The sequence below is a fragment of the Narcine bancroftii genome, chromosome 4 (genome assembly GCF_036971445.1).
Source record: "Narcine bancroftii isolate sNarBan1 chromosome 4, sNarBan1.hap1, whole genome shotgun sequence".
In the NCBI taxonomy this organism is placed as follows: Eukaryota; Metazoa; Chordata; class Chondrichthyes; order Torpediniformes; family Narcinidae; genus Narcine; species Narcine bancroftii.
The window spans coordinates 123,052,333-123,071,017 of record NC_091472.1 but is presented as its reverse complement, the minus strand read 5'-3'; the positions used below and the strand labels follow the sequence as shown (position 1 = coordinate 123,071,017).

The following is an 18,685-nucleotide window of genomic DNA, read 5'->3' as shown; positions in this document are numbered from 1 at the left end:
CCACGTGACGCCCGGGTGACGTCAGCACCCTCCAGCACGGTTCTCAGCCAGGTCCGGGCTGGGAGTATTAAGTACAGCCAAGCAGCCTGCAATAAACTAGTCTGCTCACTGAGCTCAACCCGTCCGGTTGTGTGTGTTATTGCAGGAGCAGTGTAGCTGCTGCTTCCCTCTGTTAATTACAGTTGTAAAATCTTTAATATCGGAATGAACAGAGAGGTAAGAATTCATTTTTGATCAGCAACATCAATCAAGTGCTATAATAATGATCATCTGCTGGCAACAACAGAGCCACATATTGAGAGGGGAGTACTACCGGCAAATAGTTTGTCCCAATCTACCCCCCCCCCCCCAATAGAGGTCAAAAATGAATTCCACTCATGTGACAACATACCTGGCAACGGAACCTCAATAAGTTATCTACCTTGCTGATTGTCTTTGATCTTAGTATATTGAACAGATTAAGATTAAATCTAACTATCACTCATTTGCCTTCTGGTTACTAGTACAATTTGAGAGTTTATTGTCATATACATAAGTACCAGTTGGATAATCATGTTGAGGAACTTTGGGGGACATCCGATGCGCTCTAGTATTTGCCAAAGCCCTTTCCTGCTCACGGTGTCGAAGGCTTTGGTGAGGTCAACAAAGGTGATGTAGAGTCCTTTGTTTTGTTCTCTACACTTTTCTTGGAGCTGTCTGAGGGCAAAGACAATGTACAGATACACTGAAATTCTTACTTGCTGTAGCCATGTAAGAAGCACCAACAACTAGTAGTATAAATTAAATTACAACATGCCATGTGCAGAAAAAGAGGCAATAAAGATAAACAGATATTCACAGTTACAGCTCAGAGCAATGCCTAATGATGCAGATAATCAAATAAACTGCACTGCAAGATCCCTAACAGAACAATTCTCTCTATTGACCTTCAAAAGAAATGCGTTCATTTTGAATGAAAGAATTCACACTTATCCACAGGATCTACCAAGGGTTTTATAAGTATTTTACCTTTTTGAAGCTTTGTATTATTGGCAAATTTGGTTACGATTTCTATCCAGTGGGGTAAAACCCATGTCAGAGTTGTTGGATGTAAAAAATCAGATTAGATGCTCAAACCAAGCCTTCACCTAACGCAATTGATATCAGGTCTCTGCTCAAATTCAAGACCAGTTCAAAGAATAACACTGGGCAACAAATGTTTACAAAAGTTTTGCTTCCTGAAAAAAAATTGTGGATTATGATACACAATTTCATGCTCAACACAGAGATAATTTCAGATTTGCTATATCACAAAGGAAATTGGAGAAACATTAAATTAACTTTAAAAGAATTTGGCATGTTTAATTGCATAATGATGATGACATATTGCGTGAGTTCAACTGACTTTAAAATGTTGCCGCCGATTTTCATTTACACTCAGCATCTGATGCCCATCATGTCAATGTCCAAAAATAGTTGGCCAGCTTGATGGATTCCAATTGCCCTGATTCCACTTTTCCCGGTGAAACCTTTCAACATGTTCATCTCTGCCTGCACCAAGATCAGCAGGGAAGAAGTCCAAGAGTGAAAACAGAAAATAAATTTTCAATGACATAGAATCAGAATCAAAAGAATCTATTGTCATGAACAAGACATGAAATTTGGTGATTGCAACAGTGTCATAGAGCAAACATTCATATTCTAACCATCTTATGACATTACTATTAAAAAAAAGTAAAAATAATATTGCACGAAAAGTGCCTTTGGTTCATTGATTATTCAGGAATCTGATGGCAGTGGGGAAGAAGCTGTCCTTGTGCTGCTGAGTGCTCATCTTTAGGCTCCTATCCCTTCTTCCTGATGGTCATAGAGTGAAGAGGGCATGACCTGGGTGGTGGGGGTCTTTTTTAAGACACTGCCTCAGGTAGATGTCGTGAATGGAGTGAGGTCTGGTGCTTGTGATGTCGCAGGCTGAATTTACAACCCTCTGGAGTTTATTCTTGTCCTGAGAGTTGGTGCCTCCATATCAGGCAGTGATGCAACCAGCCAGAATACTCTCCACAGAACACCTGTAGAAGTTTATGAGAGTCTTCAGTGACATATCGAATCTCCTCAGACACCTCACAAAGTATAGCCGCTGGCGAGCTTTCTTGATGTCCTCGATGAGGACTGGCCTGTATTCCCCTGACTTCCTCCTGATGACCAAAGTCATCTTCTTGGTTTTGCTGACATTGACCATTACACTATTCAATCTCCCTCCTGTACGCTTCCTCATTGGCGTTTGTGATTCTGCCAACAACTGTGGTGTCATCGGCATATTTTTAGATAGCATTGGGATTGTGCCTGGCCACACAGTCATGGGTGTATAATGAGTAGAGCAGTGGATTAAGCATGCATCCTTGGGGTGCGCCTGTGTTGATGATCAGTGAGGAGGAGACGTTGCTTCCAATTCATACTGACTGTGGTCTTCCTATGAGAAAGTCAAGGATCAAGTTGCAGAGGCCTAGAGTTTGTAGCTTCTTGACCAGCACTGAGGGAATAATGGTATTGACGGCCGAGATGTAGTTTTGAAAAGCAGCTGTATGTATGAGTTGCTGTTTTCGAGGTGATCCAGAGCTGAGTAGGGAGCCAGTAATATTACATCTGCTGTAAAGCGATTGTGATGATAGGCGAATTGCAGTGGGTCCAGATCTTTGCTTAGGTATGTGTTAATTCTGGCCATGACCAGCTTCTCAAAGCATTTCATCACAGTAGAAGTTAGTGCTACTGAGTGATAGCCATTGAGGCAGCTCACACTACTCTTCTTGGGTACTGAGGTGATTGATGCCCTTTTGAAGTAGGTGGTAACCTCTGACTGCAGCAATGAGAGGTTGAAATGTCCGTGAACACTCCAGCCAGTTGGATGGCGCAAACTTTCAGTACCCTGCCAGGTACGTTGTCAGGGTCTGACGCCTTGCGAGGGTTCACCCTCTTGATTAATGTTCTGATGTCGCCCACAGAGATAGCTATCACAGGATCCTCAGTCTTTGCAGGGATTCTAGTGCAGGGATTATAGGTATACAATCCTTTATCCATAACTCTTGGGGGACAGTGTGTTCTGAATTTTGGATTTTTCTGGATTTTGGAAAGCCAGATTTAAGCCCACCCGAATTGTGCTGCCATATCCACCCCCCACCCCCTTCCAGTCACGCTGCCATCTTTTCTACCCACCTCACCTGCCAGACTAGCGCTGCCAGTCTCTCCCCCTCGCCCGCCCGACTTATGCTGCCAGTCTCCCCCTCACCCGCCCGAATCATGATGCCGATTTTTCGCACACTTGACTCGCACTGCCGTCTCTCTCCCCACCTGCCAGATTTTGGAGCTTTACAGATTTTAGATGTCCGGATAAAGGATTGTGTACCTGAAGGCAATGTTTAGTTCTTTGGTTCTAGTGGGCATAGAAGGTGTTCAGCTCATTGGGTAGTGAAGCATCGCAACATCCATGGTGTTTGCCCTCCCTTTGTAGCCTGTAATGGCCTGCATTCCCTGCCATAGCTGCCATGTATCTGTCTCTGTCTCTAGTTTCATCTGGAACTGCCACTTTGCTTCAGAGGTGGCCGTCCACTGGTCGTACCTGGATTTCTTGTAAAGATCTAGATCTCAGCTTTAAACACCCTTGTTTTCACCCTCAGCAAGTTGCAAATTCTCTGGTTCATCCAGGGCTTCTGGTTGGGGAACACCCGGTATGTGCATGTGGGCACACACTTGTCCACTCAGATCTTGATGAAGTTGATGACACCTGTTGCATATTCATTAGTCTATGGATGAGTTCTTGAATACATTCCAGTCCACCAATTCAAAGCAGAACTGCAAAAGCTTCTTTGCCTCCCTCGACCATACTTTCGCCATTTTTATTACTGGTGTTGTGGTCCTCAGTCTCTGCTTGTACGCCAGGAGTAGAAATACAGCCAGGTGATCAGACTTGCTGAAGTGCGGTCATGGTATGGTTTGGTATGCATTCTTCATGGTGGTGTAGCAGTGGTCAAATGTGTTGGTTCCCCTGGTCTCGCATGTGACGTATTTGTGGTAGTTTGTCAGAAATTTCTTCAGGTTGGCCTGATTGAAGTCTCTCACAATGATCAGGAAGGCATCATGGTGTTCCGTCCTTTAGGCTGTTTATCACAGTGCTCAGTCCCTCCAGTGCTGACCTGACGCTAGCCTGGGACAGAATGTTCACTGCAACAAGGATGATGGAGGTGAACACCCTCAGCAGGTAGAATGGGTGACACTTGATCACCAGATGTTCCAGACATGTTGCTATTGTTACATACATTCACTACGCTATTGCCTGAAGAACAAGTGCATCAATATGCATTCAATCTAATGTAACGCACAGAATCTGTATATGTGAGCTGCTTTTATAGCCTGTCTGCATCTATTCTGACTAAGCGTGGCCAGGCCTAAGACAACATTTGCATAGTACCTGCACTGAGTGCATGCCCAGGCATGCTTGGACTGATCAAAACAACCTCTTGTTTTGTAAGCAATAGACAAATAGACTTAAAATATGATAGGAAATCACAAAACTAGGTTATATCTAACTACAGTACATGATAGGAAATTTTAAGGTGATTTTCATGATCAGCAGCCCAAATACACCCAGAAGTGTTCAGGAAGCAAAATCTTTGTTGTCCATTGTAATTGGACATATCTGCAATATGTAATGCCTTTCGTGATCTCATGAAATCCAAGTGCATTTTGTATCCAACAACTGAGAGCAAATTGGAAATAAAAGCACAAAATGCTGGACATGTTCAGGAGGTCAGTTGGAGTCTATTAAAATAAAAAGAGAAAAGAATGTTTCAGACCAATGAGCTAACATTAGAAAGAGACAATGAGTTTCCTTTGACAAGAGGACCTCAGTGTTACTGACGTGTATTCAGTTTTGTATCATTGGTTTGGCTGGTGGTTAAGCCTAATCTTAACTGATTTGCACCCCTCCCCCCCACCCCCGCCTTGCCTTAGCACTGTGCGGTGGAGAACTGAACACCCAGGTTGGAATTATTCTCTCACCAAATTGGCCAGAACCATACGATGAAGGAGAAGACTGTATCTGGAAGATTCACGTTGGCGAGGACAAGCGTGTGTTGCTTGATGTTCAGCTGTGAGTATTTCACACCGATGTGCTCATTTATCATTGGGAAAACAATTAAGGAAGCCTTGCATTCCTGTAGTGTTACTTATAACATCTCAAAGCACTTGGCATGCAACGAAGTATTTCTCCTGTGGTGTTACTGTTGTAAGAAAAATTAGCCATGTAGCAATGGACAAATTTAAATGTAAATATAATTTAAATTTTAATTTAATTTAGAGATACAGCATGGTAACAGGTCCTTCTGGCCCATGAACCCTCACCATTCAAATACAAACATAGAACACTATAGCATAGCACATGCCCTTCAGCCCTCAATGTTGTACTGACTCATATATTCCTTAAACAAATATGAAATCCTCCCTACCCCATAACCCTCTATTTTTCTTCCATCCATGTGCCCATATAAGAGTCTTTTAAATGACTCTAATGTTTCAGCCTCCACCTCCATTCCTGCCAAGGCATTCCAGGCACCCATAACTCTCTGTGTTAAACTTCCCTAAACTGGCTGTCCACCCTATCTATGTCTCTCATAATTCTGCAAATCTCTATTAAATTTTCTCGCATCCTCCTACACTCTAAAGAGAAAAGTCCCAGCTCTGCTAACCTTGCCTCATAAGACATATTTTCCAATCCAGGCAGCATCCTGGTAAATTTCATCTGCACCCTCTCCATAGCTTCAACATCCTTCTTATAATGAGGTGACCAGAAATGAATACAATACTCCGGGTGTGGTCTCACCAGAGATTTGTAGAGTTGCAACATGGCTTCTTGACTCTGAACTTAATCCTTCTATTAATGAAGCCCAACATCCCATAGGCCTTCTTAATTATCCTATCAACCTGCGCGGCGACCTTGAGGGATGTATGGATTTGGACCCCAAGGTCCCTCTGTTCATCCACACTCACAAGTAACTGACCATTAACCCTGTATTCACCTCACACTTATCCACATTGAACTCCATCCCCAACTCTGCATCCTGTCTATATCCTTTTCTAACCTACAATGACCTTCAGCATCATCCACAACTCCTCCAGTCTTCCTATTATCAGCATCTTTCCACCTCTTCATCCAGGTCATTTATAAAAATCACAAAGAGCAGGGATCCCAGAACAGATCCTTGCGGAACTCCACTAGTCACCGACCTCCAAGGAGAATACTTTCCATCCACTACTACTCTCTGCTTTCTACAAGCATGCTAATTTTTTTTATCCACATAGCCATTTTATCCATAGATCCCATGCCTCATGACTTTCTGAACAAGTCCATCATGGGGGACCTTGTCAAATGCCCTATTAAAATCCATAGGGACCACATCTACCACCCTACCCTCATGAATTTTCTTTGTTACCTCCTTAAAAAACTCAATTAGACTTGTGAAGCACGACCTTCCCTTCACAAAGCCATGCTGACTATCCTTGAGTAGACTATACTTCTCTACATGTGACCAGCTAACCTCATAACCATGTACTTTGGAATGTTGGAAGAAACCAGAGCACCCGGAGGAATCCTACGCAAACACAGGGAGAATGTACAAACTCCTTACAGAAAGTGCCAGATTCAAATCTGGCTCACTGATGCTGTAATAACATTGCATTAACTGCTATGCTAACTGTGCATCCCCACAATAACCATTGTGAGAGATATTGATAGGGTAAAGAGTCAGAATCTCTCTCTCCCCAGTGTAAAAATATCACATACTAGAAAGCCATGTGTTTAAAGTTGGTTGAAGGAGAGACATGAGCAAGTTTTTTTTAATCACATAGAGTGGTAGGTGCATGCAACGGGCTGCCAGGAGTAGTGGTGAAAGCAGAAACCATAGATACCTTTTGAACTGCTTCTGGATAGGCACATGAATATGTGGATTCCCCTTGTCCTCACCTACCACCCCTCCGGCCTCAAATCCTCCTCCTCCGCCATTTCCGCCACCTAATACTTGACCCCACTACTAGACTCATATTCCCTCTCCTCACCTCTCCGCCTTCTGCAGGGAGCGCTCCCTCCATGATTCCCTTGCTACTCCTTCCTCCTCAACAATCGTCCCATTGGCACCATCCCTTGCAACTGGAGGAAATGCTCCACACGTCCTCCTTCAGCACCATTCAGGGCCCCAAACAATCCTTCCGAGTGAAGCAACACTTGTGAATCTACAGGGGTCATCTACTGCTGTGGTCTCGACTGCAACAGAAAGACTGGTTGCAGACTGGGAGATTGCTTCGTTGAGCACCTCGGCTCTGTCTGTCACAATAGTGTGGATCTCCCAGTGGCTACCCATTTCAATTCCCCATCCTGTTCCCTTTTTGACATGTCTGTCTATGGTCTCATGTACTGCCACACTGAGACCACCCGCAAATTGGAGGAACAACACCTCATCTCTGAGCACCCTCCAACATCGACTTCTCCGGGTTCCATTAAAACCACCACCCCTCCATTCTTCCCCATGTCACCTTTCCCCCAGTTCTGTCTCTCTATGTATGTCTTTTTCTTTTCCCTTTGTCTCCTTTCACATAACCAAAATAAATTCTCAGTTCTCTTATCATATCCAATTAACACCTTTTGTTGGTCTGGACTCCTCCCTCTGCCAGTCTTCAGTCTTTATTCCATCACCTTCCGGCTCTTTGCTTATTCCTTGAAGAAGGGCTTAGGCCCGAAATGTCGGTAGTATATCTTTACCTTCTATAGATGTTGAGATATTGGCTGAGTTCCTCCAGCATTTCTGTGTGTTTTTACTATAATACAAAGTCAGCAGACTTTTGTGTTTCACACACAAATATACAGAAACAGATATCATGTAGAAGCAGCAGAGTCTGAGTTAAATTTAGCCATCATGTTTGATGCGAACCCCTGGACATTTTGTTTCCCTGCAGCAATCTAATTAAACCCAACTTCGTATATTTTAGTTCTTCTGTCCCCATTGGCTTGTCTTTATTAATAATTTTCTGCTACAGTCCAACACAAAGAAAGCTGCCTTGTGTTTAGCGACAAAACAAATTGCTGGAAGAACTCAGCAATACTGCGTTATTTCTTCGTCCTATGGGGCCCTTTTATGGACCATTCACATAATCTTAACAATGAGGGTTGTTCTGAAGTGTTGGTGCTGTGCTGTCCATTTCCAAGTAGTTGTCATTTGATTCCTATATGTTAACTTTTAACCTTGTTTAGTTGTAGGGGGTTTTGATTATTTTTTTTCTCTTTTGCATTTTTTTGTGTGGTGAATATGATTGTACTCTGAATTCTTTTTACCATGAAAAGCTTTTTTGTAATATCTTATTTTCCTTTGAATCTTATAGCACAATATATATCTGTACTGGTTAAGTATTTATAATATAAACACCAATAAAAATATATTTTTTTAATGAAAGAACTCGGCAGATCAGGCAGCATCCATGGAAGGAAATGGACGGCCCCTCAGTCCTGAAGCTGGGTCATGACCCAAAACATCAACTGTCCCTTTCTCTCCACAGATGCAGCCTGACCTGCCGTGTCTCTCCAACAGTTTGGCTTTTCCCCTAGATTTCAGCATCTCCAGTCTTTCATTTCTCCTGACTCATTTTAGATGTGATGGGACACTCTACACTTGAGTTAGTGGTGGTGAGACCTCTGGACATCAAGCCTCCCCACCTAGAGCCCTAGCTTGCAGTCTCACCCAATGGTAAAGATCAAGGGATGTTGAAGGAGTTGCTGCCCATTGAATGGTCCTTTCCAATCCCAACTAAACACCAGCATTGAGTTCAGGCCAGGATTGAGTGAGCTGATATGTGCCTTTATCAAACTCCACCGGTGGAATAAAGATACTGAAACCTAAAAAAAAAGGTATTTGGACACTTAAATGTGTTACATCTGGTGAAGTATCCCTTCATAGAATTACTTATCTCACCCAAGCACCGGTCACGGTAGAGTGATGCCACAGGTAATGCTGCTGCCTCACAGCTCCAGTGACCCAAGCTGGATCCTGACCCTTCAATGCTATCTGTGTGGAATTTGCATGTTCTCCTTGTGACTTTTTTTTAATTTTTTTTATTTTTCACACCATAAACCACATTGACCATGATACATAGATTTTCCTTTTCAAATATATACAGTGTCATTTTCTTCCCCCCCACTCCTCCCATCCCACCCTCCCTAGCTCCCCCCCCATCCATTTAAAGTACAAAATCTAAGATACATTAAACCAGTCAAACAATGTTGTCATTCAATAAAATTAAACAAGAAATTCCACTGAGTCAATTCTTTTCATTTCCTTCTCCTTTCGTTAATTTAGGTAGTGAATGTCCCCGGTAGGTTTTCTCTATTGTGTTTCATGTAAGGCTCCCATATTTGTTCAAATATTTCAATATTATTTCTTAAACTATATGTTATTTTTTCTAATGGAATACATTTATTCATTTCTATATACCATTGTTGTATTCTCAAATTATCTTCCAATTTCCAGGTTGACATAATACATTTTTTTGCTACGGCTAGAGCTATCTTAACAAATCTTTTTTTGTGCACCATCCAAATCAATTCCAAATTCTTTGTTTTTTATGTTACTTAGGAGGAAGATCTCTGGATTCTTTGGTATATTGTTTTCTGTTATTTTATTTAATATATGATTGAGATCTTCCCAAAATTTTTCTACTTTCTCACATGTCCAGATTGCATGAATTGTTGTTCCCATTTCTTTTTTACATCGAAAACATCTGTCAGATACTGTTGGGTCCCATTTATTTAACTTTTGAGGTGTAATGTATAGCCTGTGTATCCAGTTATATTGTATCATACGTAACCTCATATTTATTATATTTCTCATCGTTCCAGAACATAACTTCTCCCATGTTTCCTTTTTTATCTTAAATTTAAATCTTGTTCCCATTTTTGTTTAGTTTTACCATTTGTTTCCTCATTCTCCTTTTCTTGCAGTTTAATATACATATTTGTTATAAATCTTTTGATTATCATTGTATCTGTAATCACATATTCAAAGTTACTTCCCTCTGGTAACCTCAGACTGCTTCCTAATTTGTCCTTCAAGTAGGATCTCAATTGGTAATATGCCAGCACTGTATCTTGAGTTATATTGTATTTATCTTTCATTTGTTCAAAGGATAATAATCTATTTCCTGAAAAACAATTTTCTATTCTTTTGATCCTTTTTTTCTCCCATTCTCCAAAGGAAAGGTTATCTATTGTAAAAGGGAATAACTTATTTTGCGTCAATATTAGTTTTGGTAATTGGTAATTTGTTTTATTCCTTTCTACATGAATCTTTTTCCAAATATTGAGTAGATGATGTAATACTGGAGAACTCCTACGTTGTACCAATTTTTCATCCCATTTATATAATATGTGTTCAGGTATCTTTTCCCCTATTTTATCTAATTCTAATCTAGTCCAATCTGGCTTTTCCCTTGTTTGATAAAAATCTGATAGGTATCTTAATTGTGCGGCTCTATAATAATTTTTAAAGTTTGGCAGTTGTAAGCCTCCTTGTTTATACCATTCTGTTAATTTATCTAGTGCTATCCTCGGTTTCCACCCTTTCCATAAAAATTTCCTTATTATTTTCTTTAACTCCTTGAAGAATTTCTCTGTCAAGTGTATTGGCAATGCCTGAAATAGGTATAATATCCTTGGGAAAATGTTCATTTTAATACAGTTTATCCTTCCTATTAGTGTTAATGGTAAATCTTTCCAATGCTCTAAATCGTCCTGTAATTTTTTCATTAGTGGATAATAATTGAGTTTATATAGATGGCCGAGATTTTTATTTATTTGTATACCTAGGTATCTTATTGCCTGCATTTGCCATCTGAATGTTGATTCCTTCTTAAATTTTGAGAAATCCGCATTATTCATTGGCATTGCTTCACTTTTATTTACGTTAATCTTGTAACCCGACACTTCTCCATATTCCTTCAATTTCTTATATAATTCTTTTATTGATAGTTCTGGTTCTGTTAAGTATACTATAACATCATCCGCAAATAAACTGATTTTATATTCCTTGTCTTTTATTTTTATCCCTTTTATATTATTTTCTGTTCTTATCAATTCTGCTAGTGGTTCTATAGCTAACGCGAACAATAAGGGTGATAGTGGGCATCCCTGCCGTGTTGACCTGCTTAAGTTAAATTGCTTTGATATATATCCATTTACTGTCACTTTCGCCAATGGCCCCTTATATAATGCTTTAATCCAATTAATATACTTCTCTGGTAAACTGAATTTTTGCAATACTTTGAATAAATAATTCCATTCTACTCTGTCAAAGGCCTTCTCTGCGTCTAAAGCAACTGCTACTGTTGGCGCTTTACTCCCTTCTACTGCATGAATTAAGTTAATAAATTTACAAATATTGTCTGTTGTGCGTCTTTTTTTAATAAATCCAGTTTGGTCTAGATTTACCATTTTCGGTACATACTCTGCTAATCTGTTTGCTAATAGTTTAGCTATTATCTTATAATCTGTGTTAAGTAATGATATTGGTCTATATGACGCTGGTGTGAGTGGATCTTTCCCTTGCTTTAGTATTACTGTAATTATTGCTGTTTTACATAGGTCTATTCTTGAGTATGTTTTATGTCTAGCCGAGTAATATGAATATTCCTTTTCATTTGGGTGTTGTTTCCTCCATATATCCAAGAGTTGCATTTCTTCCATCGATTTAATTATAAATTTGGTTACTTTGTTCTTTCTGTTAATTTTTTTCCCAGTTTTGTCCATATTTGAATCCAAATTCAGGTTGAAATCCCCTCCTATTAATATGTTCCCTTGCGTATCTGCTATCTTCAAAAAAATATCTTGCATAAACTTTTGATCTTCTTCGTTAGGTGAATATACATTGAGTAGATTCCAAAACTCCGAATATATCTGACATTTTATCATTACATATCTCCCTGCTGGATCTATTATTTCCTCTTCTATTTTAATTGGCACATTTTTACTAATTAATATAGCTACTCCTCTTGCTTTTGAATTATACGACGATGCTGTTACGTGTCCTACCCAATCTCTCTTTAATTTCTTGTGCTCCAATTCAGTTAAATGTGTTTCTTGCACAAATGCTATATCAATTTTTTCTTTTTTCAGTAAATTTAGCAGTTTCTTCCTTTTAATTTGGTTATGTATTCCGTTAATATTTAAAGTCATATAGTTCAGTGTAGCCATTTTATACTTTGTTTATCTTCCCTTTCCGTTTCTCCATCATCACCTTTCCTTCTTATCCATTTCTGCTTTCTTGTTTTGAACACTTTATAAGACAACATTTCTAAAACATCAAACATTTTCCTTATTCTCTTATTTAAAACTTCTTTAACCCCATTCTCCCCTCTCCCTCCTGAGTTGCCCTTTATCCCTTGTCGGGCAACCACATCTCCCCTCTCCATTTGGATTTGCGAATTCACTCGCAAACGTCAACTGATTTTGTAGTGACCGTAACTCCTCCCCACCCAGCCCCCCGCAGAAAAGATTTCAATTTTCATATGTAACAAAGGTCACTCTTTTAATTCCCTCCTTATTCCCTCTATTCCCTTTCCCTCCCTTATTAATTCTTGTCTATACTCTATATATTTTCCTCTAAATACGGATACATTCATGTCTACACACTATATATATACACACATATACCCCTTTACACACATACATATAGTTCGTGGTCATTTTTAACTCTCATTACATGTCTTCATCTCTCTGCTTATTTTGTAGTTGTTCTGCAAATTTCCTTGCTTCCTCTGGATCCGAGAATAGTCTGTTTTGTTGCCCTGGAATAACTATTTTAAGTACCGCTGGGTACTTTAACATAAATTTGTATCCTTTTTTCCATAAGATCGTTTTTGCTGTATTGAACTCTTTCCTCTTCTTCAGGAGTTCATAACTTATGTCTGGATAGAAAAAAATTTTTTGACCTTTATATTCCAGTGGCTTTTTGTCTTCTCTTACTTTCTTCATTGCTTTCTCCAATATATTTTCTCTTGTTGTATATCTTAAGAATTTTACTAAAATGGATCTTGGTTTTTGCTGCGGTTGTGGTTTCAGGGCTAATGTTCTATGTGCCCTGTCTATTTCCATTTCTTCCTGTAATTCTGGTCTTCCTAGGACCCTGGGGATCCAATCTTTTATAAATTCTCTCATATTCTTGCCTTCTTCATCTTCCTTAAGGCCCACTATCTTTATATTATTTCTTCTATTATAGTTTTCTATTATATCTATCTTCTGAGCTAACAGCTCATGTGCCTCTTTAACTTTTTTATTAGATTATTCTAATTTCTCTTTTAATTCCTCTACTTCCATTTCTACAATTGTTTCTCGTTCTTCCATATTTTCCATTCTTTTTCCTATCTATGACATGGCCATTTCCATTTTATTCATTTTTTCTTCTGCATTCTTAATTCTTCTTTTTATCTCATCAAATTCTTGTAATTGCCATTCTTTCACTGATTCCATATATTCTTTAAAAAAAGATACATCCATTGTCTTGCTTTCTCTTCTTCTTCCACTTCTTTCTGTTCTTCTTCTTCTTCTTCCTCTGGGTTGACCATCTGTTGTTTCCTTGTTTTCTTTTTACCCTCTTCTTTCTTGTTGTCGTTATTTTCCATGTTCTGCACCTGCTGCTGTGTTGCAGGTGTCTCTCTCAACTGTGGATATCGACTCCGCAGCTGTTCCCCCCTCCCGTCAGTGTGTTTTTTTTCATGCGCGGTTGCGCACTTTTACTCGGCTCCTCGAGCCATTTTTGTAGTCCCGAGCCCGGGATTTCCACTGACCTGCGGGAGCGGGCTTCTCTCTCCGCGGCGGGCCTCTTCGGACAGGTAAGGCCTTCACCTTCTTCTTCCGACATTCTTTCTTCCTCTTTTCTTCCCGTTGTTTTTGACTTTTCTGTCTTCGCTGCCATTTTCTTCTCACCTTTATTTTTACTTTATTATAAATTTTAATCTTGTACCTTTGTGCTTTGTGTGTTTTTTTTTTAACTTTTCGGGAGAGGGCTGGAATTCCCTGACCGGCCACTACTCCATCACGTGACTCCTCTCGTTCTCCTTGTGACTTGTGGGTTTACCCCATTTGCTCCAGCTTCCTTTCATGTAACAAGGACATCCTGGTCATTAGATACCTGTTCACTGTAGGTTACTCCTGGTGCAGGTAGCTGGGAGAATCCATGTGGTGTTAATGGGCAGATGTGGAAGAACATGTTACAAGGAACTAAAAGTGAGCATGGGATTAATGAGATAGTTTGCATGAACTTGATGGGCCAAGTGACCTGTCATATGAAAGTACTGTAATTCCTCATTGTTTATAAGGGATAGCAACGTAAACTTCCTGCAGGTATTAGGATAACAGATGCCACTAAACCCCTTGGCATGATATGAAGGCTGCACTGATGTACAGTGGATATTGCTGCTTATATGTAGTTTTAACACCGTCAAAATAAGATTACAAGGATTCTGGACCCTGGCTCTGACCAGAACCTATCAACTTCCTGACACACCCACCTCCTGTCCCCATCTCACGATTGATGTTTTGCCACTTGTCAGCACAAAGTTTCCAATGCAATCCATGTCACAGCAAACAGGATTCACTGGACTCTATGTTGTGTGTGTGAAACCAGCTCAATGGGTCCCAAGAGTAATGAGTCTCAACACAGCTGACTGAACAGTAGTTTTTACTTACATGTGTATGGGAGTCACAAAAAGGGTAAAAGACACACACACACACACACACACACACACACTCACTGGGTTAAACAGTACACTCGCAACCACTCGCCAGTAGAAGGCTTAACAATCATGTAACAACATACGATGTCCACCTCCCCTTGATATCCCTGGCAGGGACAGCTCTTATCTAACTAAACTAGGAACACAATACTACAGCTCCCAACCCTTTGTCTGTGCACACCTTACCAATTATCCTTCAGCATTGCCCATGGATCCTGGAGTGGAGCTTGGGTTCATCCCAGAAGTGAAAGAGAATGATGGCTCACATGTAGTGGATATAAAAGTACCATTAGTGGGAGAGTCTGGCCCAGGTATCAATGATGCAATTAAAGGGACCAATAACCAGGTTTGCGCGGACCTGTGGGCAAGGCTTGACCTTGATTGGCAGGTGAAGTGACTTCCCATTCAGAGAAGTTACATGCCCCTGCGCAATCCACATTCTCACCAGATTCTGGACAAGGGGTCAAATGACACTCCATAATCCATACTACACACTGAAGGAACACACCATATTTACCAAAGCTCCCAGTAATGCAACCAACTTTGTGTAGTGGAAGGTGAGAAAGATTACCCCAAGTATATAATGGGATCTAGATCAGTTGGGAAGGATGACCAAATAATGACAAATAGAATTTAATTCTCACAAGTGCAAGTGCTGAGACTTGCACAGTAAATGGCAGGGACCTGGACAGTGTTGTAAAACAAAGAGACCTTGGGGTACAGGTGCAATGTTCCATGAAAGTGGTGGACAGAGGTAAAGAACACATTTGACATGCTTGCCTTCATTGAGAGGAGCATTGAATACAAAGGTTGCTACCTCATGATTCAGCTGTTCTAGCATTGGTGAGGCTGCATTGGTATTGTCAGCACTCTAGACACTGGATTTCAATAAGAAGTGGAGAGGAGATTCACCAAGATGTTGCTGGGACAGGAAGGTTTGAATTATAGGGATTATAGGGATAGTCTGGGCCTTTATTCCTTACTGTGAAGAAGGCTGAAGGATGACATTACAGAGGTTTATAAAGTCATGAGGGGCCATGCATAAAATGAATGTTTGCAGGTTTATTTTATCCAGGGAGATGACTCTGGAACTAGAAGACATAGGATTAAAGTGAAAGGAGAGAGATTGAAGAGGGAGATTCAGGGGTAACCCTTTCACTCAGAGGATAGTCCAGATCTGAAACAAGCTGGCAGAGGAAACAACAGAAGTGGATACAATTAAGATGTTCAAAAGACATTTTGGCAGAGATATGGACAGGAAGGGTCTTGAAGGATCTGGATGAAATGAAGGGAAGAGGGATCAGACCAGAATACCAACTTGGTCAGCATGGGCGTGGGGCTAAAGAGCCTGTTCTATGCTTTATGATTTTATCTGCAGATAGTATGACAAAAGATAATGTGGACTCTCTCCGCACGGTACATTTCCAATAATGCACCTGGAATATTTATTTGTGCCTTGGAACTGTAAATAAATGTATTAATTAAAAGGTTTTGCTGAATGTGCAAATGTTGAGGTGCTGGTGATAGGAGATGTTGTCAAGTTGAAAAAAAATCCAACTAATATCACACTTTGAGGAGCCTTTGCCATATTATTCTGCTTGTCTTTGCAATGAGAGATATAAAGAGAAGCTGGATAGGTTAGGACTTTTTTCCTTGGAGTGAAGGAGAGGTGGACTTCTTGATATAGGTATATAAATCATCGGCATAGATAGGACAAATATTCATAATCTTTTCTAGACATACTGGGGAGGGAGTTCTGTAAGAGCACAGATTTAAGGTGAGGTGAGAGGGACCTAATGGACACTTCCTTCACATAGAGCAGGGGTGTCAAACTCAAATTCACGGAGGGCCAAAATTAAAAACTTGGACTAAGTCGAGGGCCAAACTAAATATTTATTGAAAATTTTCAACAACATCTGCATGTTTTCTCTTCTTTCAACATATGTAATGTTAAACTTTAGGATATAACTTTAGGAGGATAATGTTACAGGTCAGGAGTAGGTAGCTCAAGTTCACCCTTTGCTTGACCTGAGGAAAACATATTTGGTCCCTGTGGAGATGTAGTCCATTTTGGCCTGCATCAGGACTCAGCATTTCCTGCTCACTCCTCAGGCTCTAGGCCTCTATTCACCCTCGACCCACCATCCCTCTACCTGACCAGTCCTTTACCCAACCTCTACTCACCCCTCACTCCACTCGCTCTGCCTCTACCCACCCCATCCTATACACGCCCCTCTACTGCCTCTCCCCTCAACCTGTTCCTCCCTCTACCCGTCTCTCACCCTCTAATCACCCCTCCCCTACTCCCCCTGCCCCTCCCCTTTTACCTCTTCCCTATCCACCCCTCCTTCTACTCATCCCTCCGTCTAACTGCCCCTCGCACCACCATAACTTCCCCTGCCCATTACTCCTCACTTACAGCTTCTGCCCACCCCTGCTTATCCACCCACTCAGGCCCAGCGCGCTGCCGATCAGCCTTTGCGGACAGCCACCATCTCTCTCTTCAAGTGCAGGGCCGAACCAGCCGTCCCTGGGGTCCGCGCGGGTGCAAGCGCTGAAGGCCGTGGCGACCGGGAGAAGTGCGCTCGCGCTGTGGAAGGGCCGTCCGGTGCCAGTCGCGCGGGGCTTGCGCTGCCCGGGGGCCGTGCGCAGCCTGCCATGCCCGTCGCGCCGACAGGAAATCACAGGCGCTCGCCAATCCGCCACACCGCTCGACAGGTGGGAGAAGTGACTGGTTGTGCGGGGAGCCTTCCAACCAGCTTGCCAGCTGATGACATCGACAGACTTCTCGTGTTACAATTTCTCGTGTTACAATGGGGAAGGATGTCCAATGAAGGGGGAGGATGGTGGGGCTGACATTACCAAAAAACAGCATCGGCTCTCGCTGCAGGGCAGGCCACCTCTAATACATTTTTGAAATGATCTTGTGGGCCAAATATAATTATATCACGGGCCAAATTTGGCCCGCGGGCCAGAGTTTGACATGTGTGACATAGAGGATGGTGAGTATGTGGGATGAGCTGCCAGAGGAAGTGGTAGAGTTGGTGGGGGGGAGAGCAACAGTTAAAATATCTTTAACAGGTACATAGACAGGCAGGTCATGCACCAAAGCCAGACAAATGGGACTAGCTTAGGGAGTCAATTGGTCCGCAAGGGCTGGCTTGCTTCCATACTGTCTACTTTGATGGCGTTATAGCACCAAATTGGGTTGCAATCTGCAGCTTAAGGGGTGTTATACTGGGCAAGAGAATGGAGGCTGGTTGATACCTATGTGATTTCAGCCTGCTGTGGTACAGCAACTCCAGAACGAGAACTGACCAAACAAGAGTGGAAATACTAATAATTGTTTTCTCTCCATCCTCCATTGCAGACTGAACCTCACTAACAGCGATATATTGTCCCTGTATGATGGAGATGACTTAACCATGAGGATCCTCGGTCAATTCGTCGGAACCAATGCCCCATTGAAGGTTTACTCCACCACTTCCGATCTCACTGTCCGATTCCATTCTGATCCAGCTGGCTTAATTTTTGGGAAGGGCCAAGGATTTATCATGAACTATTATGGTGTGTAGAACATTTATTTTTAAAGAATGGCCAACTAAGTTTTGACACTATAGCTGATTTTTAATTGATCAGATACCTTTGGTAAATTGGCCTAAGTTGCTTCATTAAAAAATGGAATCAAAACTGATGAAAGGGAATATTAAGAGAGGAGGATCAAAAGCTCAATGAAGGAATGAAGGAAGGAAAGTCCATTGTTGATGGTTATGCAGGGAGGCAACATCTGAGGCATTATTATCTGGAAACTTTGGTTCTGGTCAGCGGAACCCTACCTCACTTTGGACTCTACCTCCAAATTAAATTCATGGAAATCAGTGGAATA

At 41.3% G+C, this 18,685-nt stretch overlaps 1 protein-coding gene and 1 long non-coding RNA gene across 3 annotated transcripts in view; one reads left to right on the top strand and one right to left on the bottom strand.

The window, feature by feature from the left end:
* LOC138761089 (uncharacterized) overlaps positions 1 to 18,685 on the bottom strand; it is a 247,081-nt gene that overhangs the window by 162,826 nt on the left and 65,570 nt on the right. The window lies entirely within an intron of this gene.
* LOC138760233 (seizure 6-like protein) overlaps positions 1 to 18,685 on the top strand; it is a 126,413-nt gene that overhangs the window by 62,553 nt on the left and 45,175 nt on the right. The window contains exons 9-10 of the mRNA XM_069930565.1: positions 4,984 to 5,122; positions 18,170 to 18,366. Of these exons, the coding sequence (XP_069786666.1) occupies positions 4,984 to 5,122; positions 18,170 to 18,366 (336 nt within the window). The remainder of the gene's footprint in view (positions 1 to 4,983; positions 5,123 to 18,169; positions 18,367 to 18,685) is intronic.